This window comes from Diorhabda carinulata, chromosome 2, assembly GCF_026250575.1.
Source record: "Diorhabda carinulata isolate Delta chromosome 2, icDioCari1.1, whole genome shotgun sequence".
Classification (NCBI taxonomy): Eukaryota; Metazoa; Arthropoda; class Insecta; order Coleoptera; family Chrysomelidae; genus Diorhabda; species Diorhabda carinulata.
The window spans coordinates 27329858-27354525 of record NC_079461.1 but is presented as its reverse complement, the minus strand read 5'-3'; the positions used below and the strand labels follow the sequence as shown (position 1 = coordinate 27354525).

At 32.5% G+C, this 24668-nt stretch overlaps 1 protein-coding gene across 1 annotated transcript; it reads right to left on the bottom strand.

Annotated features, from left to right (window-relative positions):
* Positions 1 to 2934: 2934 nt before the first annotated feature.
* LOC130904174 (gustatory receptor for sugar taste 64e-like) lies at positions 2935 to 17609 on the bottom strand (the record flags this gene model as incomplete). Its single annotated transcript, XM_057816771.1, has 8 exons — positions 2935 to 3033; positions 3086 to 3175; positions 5598 to 5760; positions 8756 to 8916; positions 9251 to 9373; positions 13991 to 14139; positions 14645 to 14833; positions 17549 to 17609. Coding segments are annotated over 8 exons (1002 nt in total), but the record flags the coding sequence as incomplete, so codon positions are not given.
* Positions 17610 to 24668: the final 7059 nt, after the last annotated feature.

Sequence of the window (24668 nt, the reverse complement as noted above, 5' to 3'; positions counted from 1 at the left end):
CCTTCTACTTATAGAAACCATATAGGTGTATTACATATACGACTTTATCCAATTCCGCCAAATGTAACACTTTAAGTCACTCCTTGACATGAGGAAGCGTCACATTTTTGATAACCTCCATATATCAGTTATAAAAAGTAGTTTTGTAAAAAATTTAATCAACTATTCGAATTTATTAAGTACTGTTATAGCTGACGCTCATTTCATTATTTAAACTCATAATCAACTCATTATTCTAATTCAATGGTATTTGAAGATTTATAAACAGAATATTTTCTGAAATTCTTCTCTTATTTTGTAATGAGCTCTCAACCCTGTTGCTGCTTTATTTTCAGAATGTCTCTCCTGAGTCTGCAGGAGAGATACTGACAATCATCTAAAACAATGTCCTGTGTGTCCTTCAACATTAGGTTGACCAGGTACTGAGCAATCTTTGCTGGTAATTTCCCAATGGTATCTATCTATACCCACTGGTTGCATGCCTTATTGTCCATTATAATATAGGACAAAAAATTTGTCGTGCTTTAAAGCAGAAGGTCTGATATTTCTATACATTTTAAATAAGTCATCAAGATTGACACCAGAAATATTTCCAGGAGTGACTACAAATTCGCGATAACGTGTATTTTACTGTCTGAAATTGGAATTTTGAAAAAGGTGTCTCCATCAAATACTTCTCCTTCTCGTAGTAACGTCAGTTCAGCCTTCCTGCAGGCTCCAGCAATCCCTATTATCATCGCGACCTTAGAAACAAATTTATTCGATAATAAATTATTAAGATATGATGAATTAAGTCTCTTCAATAAATCTTTCTATATTCTCTTAAGTAAAAATCTCCGACTTTTTTGCATGGCATACTGCTGACCATCTCTAAGCCAAAACATAGTGTACTTCTGTTTACCGAGCTTAATCTATTGGCAGATATTTCACCAATAACAGTAAATCGACGTTGAACATGAGTTTTTGTATCAGACACTATGATAATTAAAACATTTCCGGTATTATTAATATTGTTACACTTCATTTCATATAATTCCTCCCTCCGCAGAGCTCCTGCAACTCCGAATATTAAGATTTTACAAATAATATTTAATCTTACATTAAAATTTTTCGCTTTCATACCTTATGCATGAGATAATGATTGTCAGGAGTTTGCAAGAGAAACTTATTAATTTCTTCATGGGCAAATGTTTTAGATTTCTTGGTTCTATAGCCAACTGACTTATTTTTCAAATATACAATTAGTTTCGAGTATTTACAGATGTCTACAACATCGTTATTTACCATTAGGGTGCCTTTCAGTTTTGAATAAGTCGACCAAAGTGTTGAAGACTCTCACATTTTGAATTTAGTTTCTAAGTAAGCCAGTAACACTCTTTCTGTGAAGTTGTGCATGTCTTTTTTAGTATGACACTCTATAAAAGAATTATATTCCTTTAAATACTGTTCCCTGAATTTCTCAGAGAGAAGATTCATAGTCGCTGCAGTTGTCGATTCAACAACATCTTCTGGTGTACAGTTAAAACTTTCTTCAATTACTCTTCTACTACACTCCTTTTAATTAGACAAAAAACGAATTTTCTTCAACGAATATCACGATATAAAAGTGTGACAGTTTATCGGAGAAACGAATTGAATTGTTACAAACAAAGTAAAGGCATAAACAAAATTAATTAAAAAAGGTATAAACAATTTTATTGAATAGGAAGTACATTGTATATCTATATATACAATATATACTATGATATATTATATATCATAGTAAATCAGAATGATGATAAAATAAGGATGTACCCAAAATCTGCATTTTCCTCTGTTCTCCATGAAATTTATCTGGTTTTCTTTACCTTCTGCTTCTAAACAAAGTTCTTTCATGACTAAATCGCAGTTGCTGGACATCTCGCACAAAAAAACTTTCGCGATTTTAATTGAATCTGAGACTGAGAATTGAGACTGACGCAAGTGGGAATATATCGAGCTGGAGCTCGGAAAGAGCTCGGAAGCGTATAGGACATATGTACTCACTGTTTCCGATCCCGTACTGATTCGTTCTTTGGAGCAAAATCCGATTGGAGGTGGATCGGAGTGGTGTATGACAAATGTGTCCCGGCCTTAGGCAGCGAGTGGTGAATGAACAGGTTAATACTTGTCACGGGAAGAATCGCGCCGCAAGATTTCTGTTTGTTACTTTTTCTTGAGAAAAACAGTTTATTTGTTGAAAAAGGTCATTGATAATAAAAAATCGAAAATGTATAGATAATGCAAACGGTACCCAAATAATTATGTATGTTACCTACACTTCATGCTATTCAACATTTGCAAAGAAGAGATTCTGAGCACTGAGTACCAACAAGAAAAAGTAGATTTAAGAGTATTATGAGTATATGAGTTTATCATGAAAACTTATCAAAATCAAATTAAGTTGTTATAAATACAACAAAATGGAAAATGGAAGTTCATCCGATTGGTTAATGCAAATCTCGAAATTGCAACAATATCGGGTCTGTGCCATTTTCATTGTCTGCAAGTTACAATTAACAACCAACCAAATGTCAGTCTCAGATCAGCTGACTTTCGTAAAACTAATCACTTCGACCTGGTGGTAAATTCAACCTTATTTCGATTTTGCTCAAAGCTATTATTTGTTCACAATGTCGAAATGATTAGTTTTACGAAAGTCAACTGATCTGAGACTGACATTTGATTGGTTTAAAGCCAAAAGTAACTAAATCCCCTCCTGGAATTGCAGCTTGAACGCAATAAAAATGGCAAAAAACCGAAAGTGCGCGCTCTTGCATGAAACACTCAGCTGCACTTAATCTGCGCATGCTTTATATCAAAAAAAAATATTGCGTCTTGCAATGCATTGTACGTTGTATTGAATCATGTCAAAAATAATAACAAGTAACACCACGACGATAAGTTTTATTTAAATTTTTATTTGTACAAATCGAAAACCAGAAATAGTTAAGCTTGCGTCTCTGAATTAAACTGAATAAGCACAAGTTCGTAAGTAACGACAGCACCAGCGATCTAAAAAATTTATTCATTAGGGCTAATCAATAATTTATTTTATTAAACATACACTCAATATTATACCTCGAGTTATTTTGAACATTTTGCATCCGGTTAAAGCCACGTTATCAAAACTTATTTGCATTAGTAGACGTTTTACCTAAAATACAGCACAAAAAAATTGATACAGATACTGATGCAGAGAAATCTTTTATAACAGCTGGGTAGTCTCAGCACCTAGGTCAGGCTTTAAAAATTTCTTCTGGTCGTTTTACTAAGAAAGTTAAGATATTTGAGTAACTATGTATGAACCCCTAGACACAAAATTTGAATTCTTCATATTTACTGATAAAATACAACTACTAAGTATTTCGAATGAATGTCATTATAAAATTAAACGTCATTATTGTAATAGCTGTTTGCAGTTTTTAATAAAAATTCCTTTGTCTTCGTTTTGAATAAGCAAAGCAAATGAAAAAATTCAGAGAAGAATGTAAAATTATATATCTTGATACAACATGGTATAACTCCCATGACGTCCTTAAAAAGGCCTAAAGACAGGTCCAATGTCCTGAAAGTACCAGTTCGAAAATCAGTTGCTTCCAAATAATTCCGTTATCGTCATGAACAACGCCAAATATTATTCACGTCAATTAAATAAAAAGCCAACACAGACTGATATAAAAAATAATATTCCGATGCCAGATACCGGAGAGGAAATATACAAAGCATTTTTCAAGCCTATTCAAAGAATTAATCATTCCAAATACATATATTGTCGACAAAACTAGATAAAAAAAGGTAAGTGGTAGTGTCAATAGGAAAAGAATAGAGCAGGAAAACAGGGGATCTCCTCAAAACTCATTAAATTGATAAATTTCACAACTCTAAAAACAAAATATTGTCAAAGGGTGGACAAACAAAGGTGATTCCAGTACAAGAAGGTGTTAGGATCTCTCAACGACTCTATTCAAATATTCCGCAATAGACGGAATAATAGATGAGATAGATGAAACAGAAACTCTATCAAAAACCAGTACCTACGCATACAGTAGGATCTGGCACTTATGGCAAAGGATAAGAAAAGCAAAGAGTAAATAATCTGTCATCCCGAACACATCCGTCTAGACAAGTGAACGGTGTGTTTAAATGAAAAAGTATGAATTAAATAAGAATCAGATAAAGAATTAGATAAAGAAGCCAACGAGCGATAACGGTCAAGACACGCAAAGAAGAAGAAAAAGAATAATAGGTAACTTAATGATCATTATTTACGGTAAGCAATTTTTAGAGGCTATATGTATAGCGTCTTAGTATGGCGGTTACTATTCCTAATATAGTTTTTTCGAATTTTTGTAAACATTCTGAAAATGAATGAGTTAATATGGACTTGCATTATGTCAGAAATCATACAGTTTTTCTCCAAATACTTTTTCTGCTATACTTATAAAACAAAATTCGGGAGTAGATTATAAAGTTCTTCTACTTATAAAACAATCTAAAGATTAGTTGGAGATTCACTATGAATAAAAAATAGAATCACATAATGAAGAATTTAGAGAAAAACTTTGTTAAGCCTATAAAGTGCAACATAATGCTTATTTTTATTAAAAATCAGAAATTTGGGTATCGCTAAAAATGAACAGTCAAGTATTTAAACTAATAGTAAAATGATAAATTTCAAAAGCAAAATGCATTGAAACACAGATACATATTCAAGCAATCGATCCAAATTGTATCAACTTTTCATTTGATTTTTCTTATTAACAGAATATGTTTATGAACCTATCAACATGATATAATACGATATCCAGAAATTGAAATTCAGTATTTTTTCTATTTGAATAATATAAATTTGTGTTTATCTCCGACATACATATTTTTATCAGTTACTCGAAATAGGAAACTCTCAAATTTTAATCTTGAATCTTAATGTTCCAAAAATACACTTTATTATCATTTAGATTGGTTTATCATCATAATCCTTTTTGAATGATGTTACCAAGTGTGCAGATTACAATTCTACCTAAGAACCGAACTTATTATGTAGGCAACCATTCATTGCATTATAGAATCCTAGCAATCGATTAAACCTCTGCTTCACAATTATTTACCAGCCAATCAGACCTCTAAGCTCTTAAAACAAAATTCCTCGACAGTGACCTTTTCATATATAAAAGTTATATATACAACACACCTTTTTTTCACCTAATCTACACATATGTTCCTTGAAACGTTTGCGTGGTGAATTTTACCATAATTTATTGTTAATTCAGTGAAACGGTGGTGTTATGGGCATCCGACACAGCAATACGACTGAATCGCCTACTATAAGTACTTGTACGATATATTTAGCGAGAATAAGTCGTCTGTACGGTAAAAAGAAATTCATTGAAAGTAGTTAATTCTAACTAACTAACTGATTCTCGGTCATCTTGCTACTACTCACAGCTCTGGGACAGCTAATTTCAGCACTATACCACTGATTATAAGTAAAAAATGATGAGGGACTAGACCTTTTAACGGAGACATTTTCTCCTAAAAACCCCTTACCTTGCACAAGGATTTGAAATAAGACTTACCTCTGTATTATAAGCATGCGATGGTACAGAATTAAGAATATTCATTGGTTCTAAACTTTCGTCATTAATCCAAGCCGCATACAAAGAGACGCTAACAATTCTAAATATTTGGTGAACAAAAGAAGTTATGAAGTAAATTCTGCCGACCAAACCAGAAACAGCCCTATAAATGAAAATTTCAGCTGTATGAACGCAAAATATCATAAACGTGTACAATTATATAAAATTCTTGTTTCTACAAATGCATGGAAAAAGAATTCATGATTTTACTTTTTTAATTTTCTTAAGGAACTATTCTATTTCCCTGTTTTCTGAAATTGTTTCCGTATACATGTCTAATCGCCTCCATTCACGCCACAGATCGGATTATCCTTGTTGCTCTCCTAAACTCCATAACGATCACTCCTGATTAACCAATTTCATTGTTTTCTTATATTCTCAAGATGAAGATTTGTTTTAGTTGAATGGGGTATATTTGATGTGAGATTTAGTTTCTTTCATAAAGATTCGATGATACGAAGGTAGCTACTTAATTTTGAGATATGGCAACGCTGATATGAATATGTGAAATCTAACATCATTAAATTTGACATTTTTAATAGTGTACGCACTCAGAACGTGTTGTCACACGAGTGCTATTTGAGTTGTTTACAGATACTTGAAACATTCATCTTGGTCAAAAAATGGAATTAAATCGTGTGTAATGATTTTCTATGACTTTCGACGTTGATTAAACCAACAGCAGTGTACCGATAGACTCGACTTTTAGATGAATTTCGTAAAGGTCGTCCCAACATCTGCGGTTGTGCAAGAAAACATCGATGCTGTGCGTAAACTGATACCTATTGCAAGATCGCCAAATGAGATTAAGCATTATTCTACTGCATGAACATTTGACTGCCAAAAATATTTTTTCGCATTGGAAGGCCCAGAATTTGACAATCCCTTTAAAAAAGCTGGTGTCGATTGGTGCGAAGAAATGCTGAACAATTCAATCTTTCTGCTTTAACAGACGTCTATAATATCGTGACAGGTGACGAAACATGGATCTATACATATTAATACAAAACTAAACAACAATCGGCTGTATGGGTCTTCTAAGACGAGCCAAAATCAACAAAAGTTGTTCGTGCTCGAAGTAGTTCGAAACAAATGGTCGCCTGTTTTTTCTGAGTAACCGGACATTCCTGTTTCATTAGAGCAATAACTTGGAACGGTTAATTCTAAATGCTACATCAGCATCTGTTTGCCAGATACCACCACAACAATGCGAGTTCTCACACAACAATTCAGCCATCAACTTTTTGAACAGTTGAAACATTAATTGATGGATCTTCTGCCATACAGTCTTTATTTGGTGTTCAATATTTTCTTCTTATTCCCGCAGATCAAAAATAAGTAGCAAGATCAACATTTTTCTACACCTAAATGAGTGTTCAATTCACATATTTTGTACAGGTACTTTCATCGGAATGCAAAGATGCTAGTTAATTAGTTCAAACGCATGCAAAAGTGTATTGATCTCAATGAAGAAGATTTTGAAATACAACAAAGTCATATTCAATTATAAATATTTGTTTTTGTCTACACCAACCTCTGAAGAGCTTGAGTTTGCATGTTTTTTATTGTAATCTCGTGCATGTATGTGAGTCACAGATGAAAAAATATGAATTAAATAGAAAATAACTCTTAACAAAACGTAATTAACTGGAAGGTCCACACAGGTCCACACAGCTGCGGCGTAAGATGATAAAAACCAAGAAGATTATAATCATACAGATTTCGCATTAGAAGTGAATGTGGAATGCTTTGTATATTAATACAAACGAATCATGTGACTGAATAAATGACAACTCTCACACATTGATTCAAAATGCAGGTGATCTCATTTTGTAAAAAAATTGGCTAGAGGAAAGTTGTATCCTTGATAATGAGTAAGTAAAGTATTTCTGAGATTACTTTTGGAAGTGTGTACTGAAAATTTGAGTCTTTTACGCTTATACGTAGTGCGGTCCGTGAGTTCTTGGCCTCTTAAAGTAAATACAGTGCGTTCGCAAAAATCTTTATGCACGCGTCAGTCTCAAGAAGCCTCACATACAACGTTACTGCTTCGATCAATTTCATTATAAAAGAAATCGAACGACCACTCAGTTAAGTTGTTTTGAAAAATGTTTCTTACTGTTATGAAATTTTCAACTACAGGAATAGCAGCAACAATAATATAAAACAAAGAGCTGTTCAAGGTGACTTGTATCATTTTCAATAATTAAAAATTGATCTGTTTCCCTGGGTATGATAATCATTAGAAAATGACCCACGTGCAACGGTAACTACTCCAGAAAACAAAAAATCAGTGGAAGAAATTGCTCCAAGTGGCCCCCACTTAAAAACAAAAGCACTAGTTAACATTTACAAAGCAAGTGTTCTAAAGGTCCTATATGGACATTTTAATTTAACAAAAATTAAAAGAGATTCCATGAGAGTGGAGAGAGGAAGGAGAGCCCGTAACATAAAAAAACGGAATACGAAAATTACAAAAAAAAGCGATGGCTACAATATTTTGGGACTTTTTGAGTAGCTTTAAGGAACCAAATACAAACGTGATCGCGAAATATTACTCAGACTTACTAAGGTAATTTCGTCAAAAGTTACCAATGGAAGATGCGACAAAATCATCCAAGATGTGCGCTTGCTTTATGACAATGCTCCAGTCCACACTGCTTCGCTTTCCAAAGCTACATGAATGTGGCTTGGAAGAGATTGTACACCTCTCATATAGCACTGAAACACTATAGCACTATTTTTTGTTCGTAACGCAGTCACCATTTTGCATTTTCTTATTTTCTTATCGTGTTGTAGAGTTTAATCTCTCTACAATTTTGGTGTACAAGTAAAAATGAAAGAGATATCAGCATAAAATGATTAAATTTAAGGTACTCTAAGCTGTGCTTGCAAGCGGCGTTGCCAGCTTCTGCTGAATTTATTAGACAAACTCGGCGTCGATAACTTTTGATAAGGGACATGAAATAACGGACTGCAATAGAAGGAACGGTGGGAAGTACAGGCTGATCAACTATCGTTAGCTGTATTTTCCATGTTTTTCATTGAATTAGTTGATTTTGTCCTATAGCTTCATATATTATCTAACATGTACTTACTCCAAACTTTCATAAAGTTGAATTAGCAGAAAAAACGAATTGATCGAATAGGAGAGTAAAATAATATATGAAATATTTTCGTCCAACTCTTTACATAAAGTGCTCAATCGATCATAATCTTCTCGAATTTCAATCCAAAACTCTTCACTTTCAAACTGAAACTAAAAAGTACACACTTTTAATATTTTTTTAAATGAAGAAACTCAATAACAGCTCTTAGTTATTATAGTTTGAGTATGGATAAATAAAAACTTGAAGTTACTTTTTCAAACCTTAGTAACAGAGAAGTTGTTATCATGTATCCATTATTAACGCTTGATGATGCGTGAATATCTTGATAACTAACATATTTTCTTTAATAAAATGACTCAACGTTTTTCTAGATAATGCCAGTTAATTTATGTTAGCATTTTATTTACCCGAATATTTTTACAGTATTTGGGGATGTGCAATTTTAAGACTGATGATCCATGAATATTAAAAGTAAATCATTACCTTCGAAACATTTTTTTCCAATCTTTGAGTGACTTGTTTGAAACGTAAAGCCAACGATATGCTTAATAAAATGATAAATAAATCATTGAATGTTGATGTTAGTGTACTGTGCGTATTCAGTACCTAAAAATGAATTAAAAATAAATAAAACACATCTTAATCAATAAGGATCCTAGTGTGAGCTAATTATCTAATAACCTAAGATTGATAGAATTTAGGAAGATACCTAAATATCTGAAATTCCTCATGAGCCGCGCGAAATTGTTTGAATTATTTTAAGCAAAAAGTCATAGAAAATTAATATTCTCGGTCAACAAAGTGTTCGACAAAAGTTTGAAAAGTACTTAACACCAAGTCCCTGATCTCAAAAACAATTAACAATAACTTCCCCATTTATTGTTCTTTCTTTCTTTGGAATATTTTTTTCGGACCTGCTAATGGTCAGATTTGGAGAATACTTTTGAAATTTGAATGTAGTCACTGCATTTGTCAATTTATGACATGGTGTCATTGTTTTGGCGAGAGATCTTCTGCATATGGGGCCATATCTATATATTCCTTCTTCAACTCAGTCCAATAATGTACAGTAATAGTCACTGTGCTTCTGATACATTCAAAAAAAAAATAGACTTATTACTACCTTCCTTACGAGGCAATGGTTTCCTGTTTAGAATTTTAATTTGAGAATATTTGCAAAATCCACCCTATCGATACACGTAATAATCAATTTTGTTTATTTAGATGATCAATAACTCCTTTATATCATCAGATTTCAATTTCGTTACATCCAATAGGAAGTTTGAGTGAATCATTCCATATATAATAGAGAGTAACTCATGATTCAAGTTTACTTTCCAAGTATTTCAAATTGTTGAAAAAAAAATACTGAAATCTCACATTTTCGCCACTTATGTTACCAAATTCATAAACAAAAGAATATTAAAATTATGCTCGAAAAACAAAACACGTTCTATCTAATGTAATTACCGTAGATTCGAACCTATTGCAACACTTTTGAAAAATCTACCGAGGACACTTGAAAGTATGTTTGAACTTATTACAGAAATACAAACAACTAAGTACAATTTGAAAAGAGTTTGAATTATACGAGTTTTGTGTTATAATTTTTTCCAAATTGGACTAGTGCAATTTTAATTGGTCCATTTCTTGTTCTTCCGTTGAAGCTACTTGACATATACCAACAGAAAATGTGAAGCAATTGCATTTTTAATGATTTAATACCAATGTCTGTTTATTTTTGTTGCTGGTAATTATCCACTTTAATTTTAATTTTGGGTTGCTGGCAACTACAGAGAAAAGAAAGGGATTCATTTTAGTGACATTCATCGTATGCAACATTTTCTCTACGTCTATTTGAATCAACTTGAAATAGCACGTTCTCATACAAAATCCATAATAATATATTGATTGGGGAGCTTGTAAAAAATAAATTTTTTCGCGACGCCCCCTAAAAAGCTTCTGAAAAAACACTGGGAATCTTTTTTCAATTCAATACAACACATGCCTCTACACTATATAAATAAATTTTTCAGTATAATAACACTAGTCGACAAAAAAATTTTATTTGTAAAGTGGACCTATAGAAATACGAAAATATGGAAAAAATAATTGTAACACGTAAGGTTTTTATGTCTTATTTATAGAACCATATTCATTGGAAAATATTTAATATTTATCAAAAAAATAATTTCACGTTTTTCAAATCGTATATATTGATAATATTACATCTAATAAACATGTCTCACATCTATTGAAAACAAAAACTCAAAAAAAATCATTTTAAATATCAATTAGTTCAACTTTTTCCTTTTATGAGGGGTTGCACTTCCTTTTTTTAAAAATCAACAGTAATCACCCATCATGGCCGAATCCCATCGTCCTTGATACCGAATTTCCATTGTTCTAATATCTTGGAGGAGCCTTTTACCCTTCTCATCACTGACAGCTCAAAAATTTCTGGGAAAAAAGTCAGATGGGAATAAAGGAATTGAATTTTCGAGCACCAAGGAATCTGTAGACGTCTAGACAACTAATTATTGGTAGTTTGGATCCATATTGTTGCCCAAAAATCCCCTCACTACATTAACAAATGCCTTCTATGCCTGCAGAATTGTCAACTTCCAGCAATTTTCTTATTTGTGGCCCAATAAAAATACCCCCCTTTAATTTGGCTTCACCCAACTGGGGAAAGATTTCACCCTCTTTATCCATAGGTTTTACAAAGTTCATCAATCCCAGTTTAATGTTTTAGGGGGGCAGAAGGACATTTTAGGGATCTACAAGGGGTATAAACTTAACATTTCAAGAACCCGGATGTAGCTCACTTCTTGCTTGCCAATTCTTTTTTTCCTAATGTTGATTTACTACTTAACTATCCCATAGACAAAGAAAACAGCAGTTTTTAGAAAACCCTCCTTGAAGTCCCATTAAAATCCCAATCATCTTCAGATCCCCACATTTATGCCACGTGCTAAACTGGTACTTGGATTAAAAATAGGGTCGGTGCATTGTTCTTCGGAGTTTCTTGATGATATATTGTCTCCAGCATCTTCTAATACAATATTTTGCGGATCTAAAGGCGCAATCGGTACTGGTAAATCATCGTTATATGGAACAGGTCGAATAGCAGACGGAAAATTTGGATTTTGTGCTTTCCTTTCTTAGAATAACCTTCAGTCTTTGTTAGACAAAAATAGCAGTCGTCAAAATGGTTAGTAGGTTCCCGAAATACCATTGGAATTGCAAAAGGCATGCTTTTGTCTTCCCATTCATCCACTGCACCAATGACACGCTACAATTAACTCAGCACGCGTGGGGAGCCCACTGCTTGTCTTGGTCTCCAATTAAAGTACCAAAATATTTGAAATAGGCTTTTTTCCCATTTTCAGAAAATGGTCTGGCTTGCGATTTCACCATAAATTCTCCACAAATATAGAAAAATTTGTCAGGAGAAGTTTGGCAGCTGTGGCACGTTTTCTATAATCAGTTTTTGCATAAGAACAGAGAATCACTTACTATGAAACTCAACAGAATACTACTTTTTAATGTTATTTTTATGTATATTATTCTGAATAATACAGTTCAGGTATTTTTGGGCCATAAAATTTATCGATATTAACTGCCTCTTTATATAAAGTTACCTACGCGCTAATGTAAACAGGGATAATTAAGCTAATGAAAAGTGGTACGTGTTAGGGCTTAATAAATATTTTTTCTATTATTGGAGGGGTATTTCCATTCTAAAAATAGAGCTTTCTCCTGTCTTACGAAAATATTATCAGCCAGTGTAAAATTTTTCAGGAAAAATCTTATACGAAATATAAAAAAATCAGTACTTAAATTAATAAAAATAATAATAAACAAAATTCTATTTTCAAAAATTTTGCAAGTTGATTTAATCTATTGAATAAAAAAAATGAAAGATACTTATAAAATTGCCGTGGTACAACCGTCATTTCAATATTTAGATTTCTTAGCTCAAAGCTCAAGTAAACTTTCTTTCGTATTTTATAGCCTTCTTTTCTATAATCATATAAGATTTGGATGAGGAATTATTACTATCCTTCATTTTTTGTAAAAATCGTTGTACTCTTTCATAAATTTAACGCTTCGCTCTGTAGCATCGTTCACTGTTGAAAAGTTTTCAACAGCAGTCAAACAGTATTGATAATTAGAATGATTAAAACAATTCCCACAATTTTCATATAACCAGGTTGTATTTAGCCCAAGTTTGTGGAAAAAAAATGTTCATCAACAAATTGTTCTCTCTCTTTCTCAAGTATTTTTAGAATATCTGCCAGATACGAGTATACTACAGGCTTCCTAGAAACTCGGTCATTACCTAACCTAACCAGCGCATACGCATCTAGGTTTTTTTCATAAAAATAACTCATATTTAATTGCTCACAGATATAAAAAGTCGAAAAATTCTATCGTATTCATATATTCATATATATTATTCATTCTTTACTATTTTCAAATCTCAAAAAAATAATTATATTTAATTTATTACGATACTTTCAGAGGAAAAATGATTTTACCCAAAAATTAACTTGGATCGGGTGATCACAGTGATTTTTCAGCAACAAGAAGCTTGTTTGGAGGCGTCACAAAAAATTAATTTTCAACATCCACCCTAATATTGATACATAATGATTATATGAATCAACAATGTATGTATGTGAATATTGGGGTACCATGTACATCGCGACCCAAAGGATCTTTTGTGTCCTCCGTTCTTGCTGCGATACTGGCTATCTCAGTGTTTATAACTCCTCTTAGAAAATTAAAAATCTGTCACTCCCAGGTATAGTGCTCTGGAGTTTCATAATATCTCACACTTCGAGAATACAAGTTTCGCATTCTCTGCTAGGTCTAGCGTCTTCAGGTGTCCATTGAGGCAACAGTATTACTACTAATAATTGATATTACTCTTATCTACTTTCTTTTCCAATGCTTCCTCTATTGTTCTGTATCTCATGGGGAAAAATCTCAGATCCTATGAAGGATTTGTCTACACCTACTTTAGCGAGTCTGTCAGCTATTTAGTTTCTCTCCACTGCAGTGTGTCCCGGAATCCATCACAGGGTAACTTTATTTTTCTTTCCTAGCTCTAAATGAAAAAAGAAGTATTCGAAATGTAATAAAGTACATTATTTATTTTTTTTTTTTTTTGGAAAATTATATGCTCTGTTGATAAATAAGATCACAGTATCTTACCGTGCAGTATACAGCAGATGCTACATTTAAGGGTACTATCTTAAATAGCTGTGGTAATGTATTATTGAAGAACACCTTATAATCATAATCATCACCATATTTATTAACCATTTCAATATAACGATTATACATACATAGCAAATAATCCGCTAGAATAAACAAGTAAAAATATTTTATGAATTAAGTACAAAAGGGCATAATTTTACAGTTTCTAGTTATTGCAGTCTCCCAAGCATTCGACTAATAAAAATATATAATAATAAATAAGTGAATTTGAATGAATCCCTCCGAGATACCACCCTTGACTAGCAATAGACCTATCACTATCCCAACCTTGAATCCATAACTGGACTTTAAAAGACTTTTTCAGAATAACTTTCAGCTTTTTAATAACCCCAAAGCTAGGAATGGTGTCAAGAGGTTTTCCTAGAACATTTTTTATTTACTGGAACAGTCAAAGATTGTAGCTATATAACTAATAATCTCTATCAGTTACTTTAATGATAAAAAACAGAAAAAATTAATAAAAATAATCTGCACGGCTATATGTGTTTATTCACTTTTATAAGTCTTAATAAAAAATTAATCAAAATATGCTTGTCTTCTCTCAGCTTTAGGTTCTAGAACAATTTCTATGTTTATCCCAAAACTTACTTAGTTTTAAAGTGATACATATTATTAAACAAAGTCGTAAACGAAGATCCAAGGACGCAGGATATCCATATCTTTTATTCATGATCTTATCCATTTGACACCAAGTCTTAATTAATTTGGGCCAACGTATTGACAGCTGTAGATATAAGAGAAGCGTTGCAATTCCTCCGATGTAAAAAGCGTATAAAGCTAAAAAATATAGATAAAAGTTTATTCATAAATATAAATTGTTTAGATTTATTTGAATTAATAATCGTCTAGATGATGACAATGTGCAAATTGAGTAGATGCAAGTAGTAAAATTATTGGGACAGATGACAGAGCAAGAGCTAGACTTAAAGAAGAAAACAAGCAATAATGGATGGTTTATGAAAAGGACCTGTAAGGAAGGAATCTAGTACGCCTAAGTACTCCAGGAACTGACTCGACAGAAGTCAAGAGAAAATATTCAAAAGTCCGTGAGAACACCAAAAAGATACTCAGCCAGAATGATGGATTAAGAATACACCAAGAGAAAACAAGGTATATGGTGCTAAGTGTGATTGGCAGAAAGGAATACATAGAGATTAAAGCGGGAAAGGGAAAAATATAAGATAGCAAAAGTTTGTGAAATCAAATACCTGGAAACAACACTGTCAAATAAAAATGAAATGAATAAGAATATAGCCGAAGGAAGGGCAGCCATGGAATTATTAGGTGAATTAATAAGATAAAACGAGCTATTTGGAAGAGCCATAATTAGAATACGATCAACATGGGATTTAACAAATGCTGAAGAATCAAAATAAAACTTAACGTCGAGCCCTGAACCGAAGAGTATTCAACTGGGAGTCAAGGACAAAAGACAGGATCTAACCTAGATCGCGGTCACTGTTATTCGGAAACTGATGTGAGTTAATCAGGTCGGAGTCATTATGATACAATCCTTGCTACCCTGGTACACCAAAATGTAACGCAACTTTCAGAAACTGATCTAAATCTCATTCTGGATTAGCTCACAGATGATCTATGTAGCCTAGAATTATAGTTTCCGAAATGTCCTAATGTGACTCAAACTTTCATCATATTGTTTATATTAATTCATTTTTTTGATGGAGATGGTTAACTCTATTTAAAAAAGATAACGCTAGCCTCAACATTGAACGTAGTGGCAATGGTATTTCTGAAAACCATCACGCATTATAATAATTTCAGAAAATGGTAAACGTGAATGGCCACGACAACGGCGAGTGAAACATCAAGATTACTAATCGGCCGTTGCTGTTTATGATATTGTTAGGAACAAATCGAATTGTAACGTGAAATTATAATTTTTTATCGTCCATACTTTGATAACAACCAGACATCTCACAGAAATAAGGGGAATTGAATCATATGATTTCCTCATGGTTTTCTCAGAGCTCGATAGAATGATTGTAATATGTTACTTTCATGAAAAATAAAAATAGCTTAGTAAAAGTTATGTTCCACAATTATGAGTTTAGGCCCCGAAGCCTAATGAAAATTTTCCATAATCGAACATTCGAAAAAAAAAATTATAGTTTGTTTTAAATCAATTAAAGTTATTTTTATAAGTGTTTAGAAAGTTTACCGTGTGTTTTGAATTTATCCTGTAGTCAGGGTAAAACCGTTTGGAGAAAAAATATTGAATTTTACTTAATAATAAAAATTAGTAATAATTAAACCAATTATATCACAATTCCACTTACCCACATCTGAAAACTGATATCCATACTTGAAGCAATTGTATAAACAAATAAAAACAGTGAAAGCAATGGAAAAAATATGCAGAAATGTATAGGCAATTTTGAAATTTTCCCATTTAAATTTCATCTCAGTATATGATTTAGCTGAATAATTGATAGGGAATAAACCGAGTATTTGACTATAGTACATCACATATTTTAAAGAGTTGAAAATATTTTTTTCTTCCAGTTGTTTGAAGGCTATTTTCTTTCTTGAATCATCCACACGATTTTTATTTTGTACGTATATCATATTTACCATTTAATCCTTATGAAAAGAACAATAAAAAAATGAGTATAGTCTTATAGAATATCCACTAAAATACAATATTTTGGTGTCTGCACTTAAACTAACTTATTCAGATTTACCAGTATATTCTGACCTCAACGCTAGAATACGTTGTAATAAACTTTATTGTTCTACCGGATTCACACTCTCTGCTTATTAGAATCGAAATTTATAAGTATCAAAACCAGAATGAAGATTACATCGGAAACTGCTTAAAATATTTTGCATTGGAATGGTTATCATTGCTTCAAAGTACAATTATTTCAAGATACATGGACAAATGAAACAAATTAATAAAATTTTTTGAAACTATTATGATTAAAGTTTGATCATCTTCTGCTAACTACTATGGGTAGAACTTATTCCAAAACGGCTCTCATGTTAATAATAATTTAAGAATATTGCACCAAGGGACCTTCAAGATCATTAGATCAAATTTTTCTTTGAGTTTAATTAAAACTAATCTTTTATCGATACGATATTGATCAAAATGAGAAATCTCACCGAAATAAGGAGAAACAATTAAGTTTTGAGGTGGAACTCTGTAAAATAGGTTTCACGACTTCCAATTCAATAGATTATCGTTTGAAAATTTTAATTTTTTGGGTAAATCGACGCTCATTGCTATTGTTTTGATTCCAATCGATTACGATAATAAGACTAGTAAAAGAGTTGAATTTCAATTTACACTGGTAGATTAGAAGTTATTTTGTTAAGGCTATGGTCTCCTATAAACGCTGTCGGTCGCGTTCAGCGTCACGCCATACGCGCAAAACGTCGTATCGGGTGTCAGCACAAAATGTCGAAAGGTGTTTCATTATCAAAATCTAGAAACATCCTACTTTATTCATATTCATAAATAATCGGTACCTTGTTGCTCCGAGTTTTCTTCGTATATGGTATTCTTGTGCCTCCTCTTCAAGTAACACAAGCGCCGCCAAAAGTGTCGAATTTATATCCATTTTATATAACACGACTACATTCTAACATTGTTTATCGACTAGTATTATGAACGAGACGTTGTGCACGTAGGAGATATATTGACCACTGACGCTGTGCCTGGCGTTTTGAGGTCGATAGGAGCAGTTACGCTCAAGTCAGACGCCACATACGGCATTTAATAGAAGACAATGCAGCGTAAACGACGTATTTGTCGTCAACACAAAATACAATAAAGAAAATAATATTTATAAATGCAAATATGGAAAAGGAATAGTGAAATAGTCGGATTGTCTGGTAAGCACAAGCGCCGTTAAAAGTGTCGAGTTTTTATCCATTTTATATCACAAGACTACTGAAGGAAGAGCCAGTGACCAGCTTTAGGTGGTTATTTCAAAAATCACGAAACTTTCTATAGTAAATCCTCTATACCTACTGAAAATGAAAAGCCAATTCTGACAGCTTCATGTGACCGGGGTAGACTACAATAAAATTTTAAGGAGGGTGAGAAATAAGATTTATCTTAGTTAAAGTATCAGTCATAAAATTTTAGGAATTCCATCAGTCTTCAAATTCAAAGAGAATAAATAAAATGAATAAACAATTAATAATATCCAATGCCAGAACGAAATTCCATCACCAACAGTCTCCCAGAGCAAAAGTCATGTCAGTGCGAGTCCAAGTAAGACAGTAATATGAAAACCTGCGAGATAGAGTGAAAACGCTAATTGGGCATATGTGGACTCCATTATATGTTGATTTAAAATGACACATTATGCAATAGATTTTTCTTAATATTGTTGAAACTGTCAGTTCTACATAGTTATAAAAAAATCTATAACATACCAATCTGAAGTATTATATAATGAAGTAGGCAAAGCAACACACGTAGAAATATACCTCACGATACTTTAATATTGTCTTTACACGAATATATTGTCAATCTTCAACAAAAAATGAATTTTTTGCGATAGATAGATTTTGCAAGATCGACGTACGAGTAAAACTGAATACACTCCAAAAATATTCGTAAACAACTACTGACATGTTGAATCGTATGCAACACCCCAAATCGCTAGAGGATCCCTACTTTTTATTCATACCTGTGTTAGGACCTTCGAAATGTAAAGTAAGAAATATAAAAGTACGTCATAGGTACAGTTAATAGCAATAGACCTTCGAACGAATTGTCAGACACAGAAAAGAATACCTAGAATAAATACTACGCGTTTTAATATTTTCCCGCAGTATCCTTAACAATGACCTAGAGAATATCTGCGTCTAATGTTCAGAAAAACCTTTCAAAAGTGATGTTTCAACAAGATTAAGAAAAATCTATTGAATTATGTCTAATGAAGTTCACAGATTCCCAATAAGCGTTATTACTCACTTACTTGCTCTCGCATGGACATGATTTTTGCTCTGGCAGACTGTTGGTGAAGGAATTTAGCTCTGGCATTGTATTTTTGCTACATATTTATACCGTTCTGTCAACAATTACAAGGGATGTGAATGCTCTAGCAAAAATTCTATAAAGACGAAATACTATCGGAAGTAATTTCCTAAAATTTTATGACTGATACTTTAACTAAAATAAATCTTAATTCTTACCCTCCTTAAAATTTTAAGGTAGTCTACACCGGCCACAGGGATGTGGCCAGAAGTGCCTTTTCATTTTCAGTAGGGATGGAAGATTTATTGTGGAGAGTTTCGTGAGTTTTGAAATGACCACCTGAAATTGGTCACTGGCTCTTGGTTTATACTCGCTATAGTTAAGTGATCCAAAGCGGCCCGTATCACAGCAGCGTATCATTATCAATTTAATTATTTATTACTATGAACTCTAGTTTATCATCACTATAAATTGTTTGTATTTCATATTTACAGATTATCAACTTTAACTCTATTGAGTTATCATCTTCAATTATTTATTATTTAATTATTATTAATGTGACTGTGATCAACCATAAATATCTTTATCTAGTTTTATAAATATTATTGTATAAGATAAGAACTAATATATAAAGAAGCCTGTAAAACTAATACTTAGTTCATTCAATTTGATATTCGTCTACTACGCCTGTCAGATTCGTACAAACAATTGTAACTTCAAATTATTAAATTCTCAGTTTACAGAGTAAATTGTTTTTAAAAAGCATCTATCTCGTCGATCGCGTATAATATATATTAACCGCGGACGCTGTGCCTGGCGTTTAGACATCGCGTCGTTCGCAACGTTTACGCTGAGATCGGACGCATATACCATTTAATAGGAGACCGAGGCTAAAGTATTTACATTTAAATTCCTTTGTTCCGTTATTTACAGACAATAAACTCCTTGTAATTCAGTCAAATATAAAAATTATTCCAATTTTTATGTAATTTTTAAATCCCAGAATATCTTTTTTGAATATTTTATTGCTTATTCTTATAACTATTACTGTTCACGTAAGTGGGTAAAAAAATTATGTAAATAAGTATCAAATGTATGGAAGCTAATATAGCTTTTGAATTTTTCATGTTCAAGGTAAAATTCGTTACATACATTGTTTTTATCATCAATCATCGAAATTTTATGTCATATAAACCGATATGAATTAAAAGCTGGCTATTAAACATTCATTACAAAAATGTTTTCCAATTCATTCATTATTACTTCCCTCAGTTATACAGATTCGTAATTATTCTCATTACCATCAGCGATTCAATAATTCTATACCAGTGCTTCCAAAAATGATCTAGATGAATCACCAGAGGTCCAGGGTACGCTCTACAGGGGTCTTTGGACGTGTTTTGGGAATGTGGTTCGAATGTAGTAGTAAAGGTTCCACAGAAGTCAGTGATAATCTACACAATACATACAAACTACCTCTATCATGATTAATCTCCATTCATTAAAAAACATGTCATGTCTTAATAATTTATTACTATACATTGATTTTTATCAGTGATAAGTTTAGTATTTAATAATTATCTAACAATATGTATTACATTGACTCAAAATGGCGCGGAAATACGGTAGTGCCCCAGGGTTAAAAAATTATATAGAAGCAAATCTCAAAAATGCAGTAGAGGTCGTTAGGACCGGCATGTCCCAAAAATTGGCCGCGTACACTTTAAAGTCTCCTGAGAAACTCTACAGCAGAAGCTTCTCAGAGAAGAATTAAACATAGTTGGTCACCGGAGAGCTCTGTCGAAAGGGACAGAGGCGACCATTACTGATACTCTTGGAATTGTTGCCAATTGAAGATTCCCATTAACTAGATATGATGTAAGGATGCTAATATGAAACAACATTGGAGAACAAGGAAAAACATTAGATGATTTTATCAATAGTTTTATTGTCAGGAACAATTTATTAACGACTTCCATCCAATATCAAAAGATCTAGAGCGTACGTTAATAAGGATGATAGTTTCAACAATATTCAATAGGCACTTGCTGATATAGATAATTATAACATATATAACTACGACGAAATGACTAATACGGATGATTCCAGATCCAAGAAAATTATTCCACGCAGCACAAAAAAGGTCGAAAGGATGATCTGTTTTTCCTTATTATAGTTTATGTATGAAAATTGGACTTAAAGAGGTCCTCCAGAAACTAAATATACCAGTTTCAGAGGCTGGTTTAACATGGATTTGTTTGAAATGCGGAATTTGTTTGGAATGTGGTATTTCAAAATCCTACTTCCACATATCAACACAACAGGGGCACCAGGTTTAACAACTGCTGTTGTGGGAGACAACTTAGCAAGCAACTCATCTTTCTCCCAATATTATCCAATAATAATATATATAAATCGATATTCCATAAACCTTCCAAAAGAACAGCTCATAGTGTTTTTTTTTCAAAATATGGAAAGCAGTGCTTGCTAATATAGGACAAAACTTAAAATCAGCAATTGATTTATACTTTTCCGATCCTACTCAAGTACTCCAGAGAATTCCCGGTGGTCTTTCGAAAGACACAGAAATTCGCAAAACAGCAATTTGTTAAAATTTTGAATAAATTTCTTGAAAATAATAGTTGATCATGAAGGTAGCATAAGAAATAATGAGTTGATTGATATTTTCTATTTACATTATTACTTTAGAGATGCATGGCTGTGCGTGAATAGTTAACGTATGTCTTTCAAAATGTAGTTAATAACATTAAGTAGTGAGACAGGTAAGATAAAGGGTGGCGCAATAGAAGTTGCACCTGTGGAATTTCAGTAGCCATGAGTCACTTCGACGGAAAGCGTCGCGCTTTTTGTATTCGCACATTTTACAAGAACAGTCGTTCATACATCTTGACAAGGCGATTTCAGAATATGGATTAAGACAAATTAATGGAGCTCCGAGTGCAAATTTACTTAAAATATGGGTTAAGTGTTTTGAAGACACCGATTGCACGTTTAAACCACCAACAAAAGATCGTCTAAGAACTCTAGGACCACAGACAATATTGATAGGGTGAAGGAGTCAGTACGAGAAAATCCGCATGTGTCCGCTCGGAAGCGATCGGCGGCTTTAAACTTGACGCGACGAAGTTTACAGTGAATTTTGATGTTGGATCTTAAACTGCATTCTTATAAGCTCCAGTTAACACAGAAATTAAAAGAAACCGACGTTGGAGCAAGGTTGGCATTTGATGAAGAAATGCTTATTTGATTTTTCACTTTTGAAAACATCTTTTTTTCAGATGAGGCTCATTCTCATTTAAATGGGCTCGTAAACCGACAAAATAGTCATTATTGGACCGAAAAAAATCCAAGAATTAAACTTCAAAAATCACTACATAGTCCGAAAGTAACGGTATGAGCAGCAATCTCAAGCAAAGGAATTATTGGCCCTTTCTTCTTTGAAGAATCACGAGGACGAAACATCACCGTTAACACCGACGGCCATGTTACGATGTTAGAGGGATATTTGACTCCAGAACTTGCGAGATCAAGAATAGCGAATACGAGAACTTGGTTCCAATAAGACGGAGCGACCTGTCACACATCAAATGACTCTATGGCGGCTGTGAGAACAGATGTTTCCTGCTAGACTAATTTCCAAAAGAGGTGATATCCCTTGGCCCCCACTTAGCCTTGACTTGACGCCTATTGATTTTTTTAAGGGGACACCTCAACCACAAAGTCTACGTGTACAATCCGAGGGACATCAATCAACTAAAGGAAAATATCCGCCAAGAAATGGTAGCAATCATCCCAGATTTATTGACAAGAGTTTTCACAAATCTGCGTTCGCGTTTAAAGGCGTGTCGTCTTCGAAAGAGACGTAATTTAGAGGATATTATTTTTGAAAAATAAACTTCATTAAATTACCTAATCATCATATCTTTTATTTCAACAATACTTCACGTATTTATTTTTTTAGCCTATACTTAATAAATGCACGTTCTATTACGCCACCCGTTACTTCGTCAAAATCTTACACATCATCTTTATTAGGATTCACTTTTAAAATATTAAAAAAATTACCGAGTTTATTCAAGATCACAAAATTTCATTGTATATGTAGTGGAACTATTACTCAAGAAAACAATCTCACATTAAATCTAGAAGGTTGAAATCTCACAATATAATATCGGCACAGCTTAGTTTGTTTACAGATAGTATTGCTTTTCTCTTGATATATTTATATTTATATAACGCCAAAAGAAAATCTATCAGAGCTATAATTATTATTATCATCAATTCGATCGTAGGTGAACAGATTACAATTGAAAACATTGCGTGATACAAACAACAAAATGTGTTTACTTAAAATGTTTACCACTATACCCTGTTTTTTTGCTCTATGCTTTTAACGTGACAGGTTTAATTCTTCTATACGGGAATAGTGAGTTCAACACGTTCAACACAATAAAAATTGATAATTCCAAATAAATCGAAAATTTTATAATAATAGTAGGTATATAAAATTAGAAGGAAAACTATGAGTAGGTAGCAACATAATATTTGTATTAATCTTTTTCGAAATAGTAAACTCGTGGGCATAAATAACGCACAACCCGGTAACTATTTAGTTCAGGTTCTATACGCCCGATTTCCTTGAAATTTTAGTTTGTTATACAGTTTTTTATGCTGAAAAAGAATATTGGGTGCGGTAAATATTCCTTCACATAGTTTCTATGGTTTGAACATTGGAAAATGTACACTATCTTGAATAGTTGATATTTTGCAAATACTTGATGTTGGAGAGAATTAGGGACGAAGTGGGCCTGTTAAAAATGTAGACTATCTTTTAACACACCTCTCCCCCGACCCCAATCTTCTCCAACATTAAATATAATTAGTTACGACTAATGTAATGACACAAATCAATTTCTAACAATAATCATTTATTTACACGTACAAATAATCAAAAATTTCTATTGGATACATTCGTGACATTTCTTCAATAAATAATTCAATTCTATTTGAATATGAATAATGTCTTTTAAATAGAAATTCCCAAAAATACTGATGATAATGAGATCTAGTTCTTCCATAACGAGGTATGTTATCACGAATATCTCGCCAAAGTCGTTCAATATTTTGAGTATGAGCCTAACACCTAACCTAACCTAACCTAACTTAACTTAACCTAATTTAACCTAACATAACTTAACCTAACTTAACCTAACCTAATCTAACCTAACATAACTTAACCTAACTTAACCTAACCTAACCCATTCTAACCTATCCTATATATATATATATATATATATATATATATATATATATATATATATATTTCTTTTTCAGCATAAAAAACTGTATAACAAACTAAAATTTCAAGAAAATCGGGCGTATGCAACCTATACTAGATAATTACCCACCACCCTTTATTTCATTATCAAAACCTAAAATGTTAATCTTTTGGATTTCTTTTTTTTCTATTTTTCACAAATAGTTAAAGTATCTTAAATGTTAGTTAGTACTAACTGAAGCATATAATCCGTTTTTTCTTAATCTTTATTTTCATTTTATATCACAAACATCGGTAAACGTGAAATAAAATAACAGATATTATATCTACAAGAGGAAAATGTCCAAACAGATGTTATA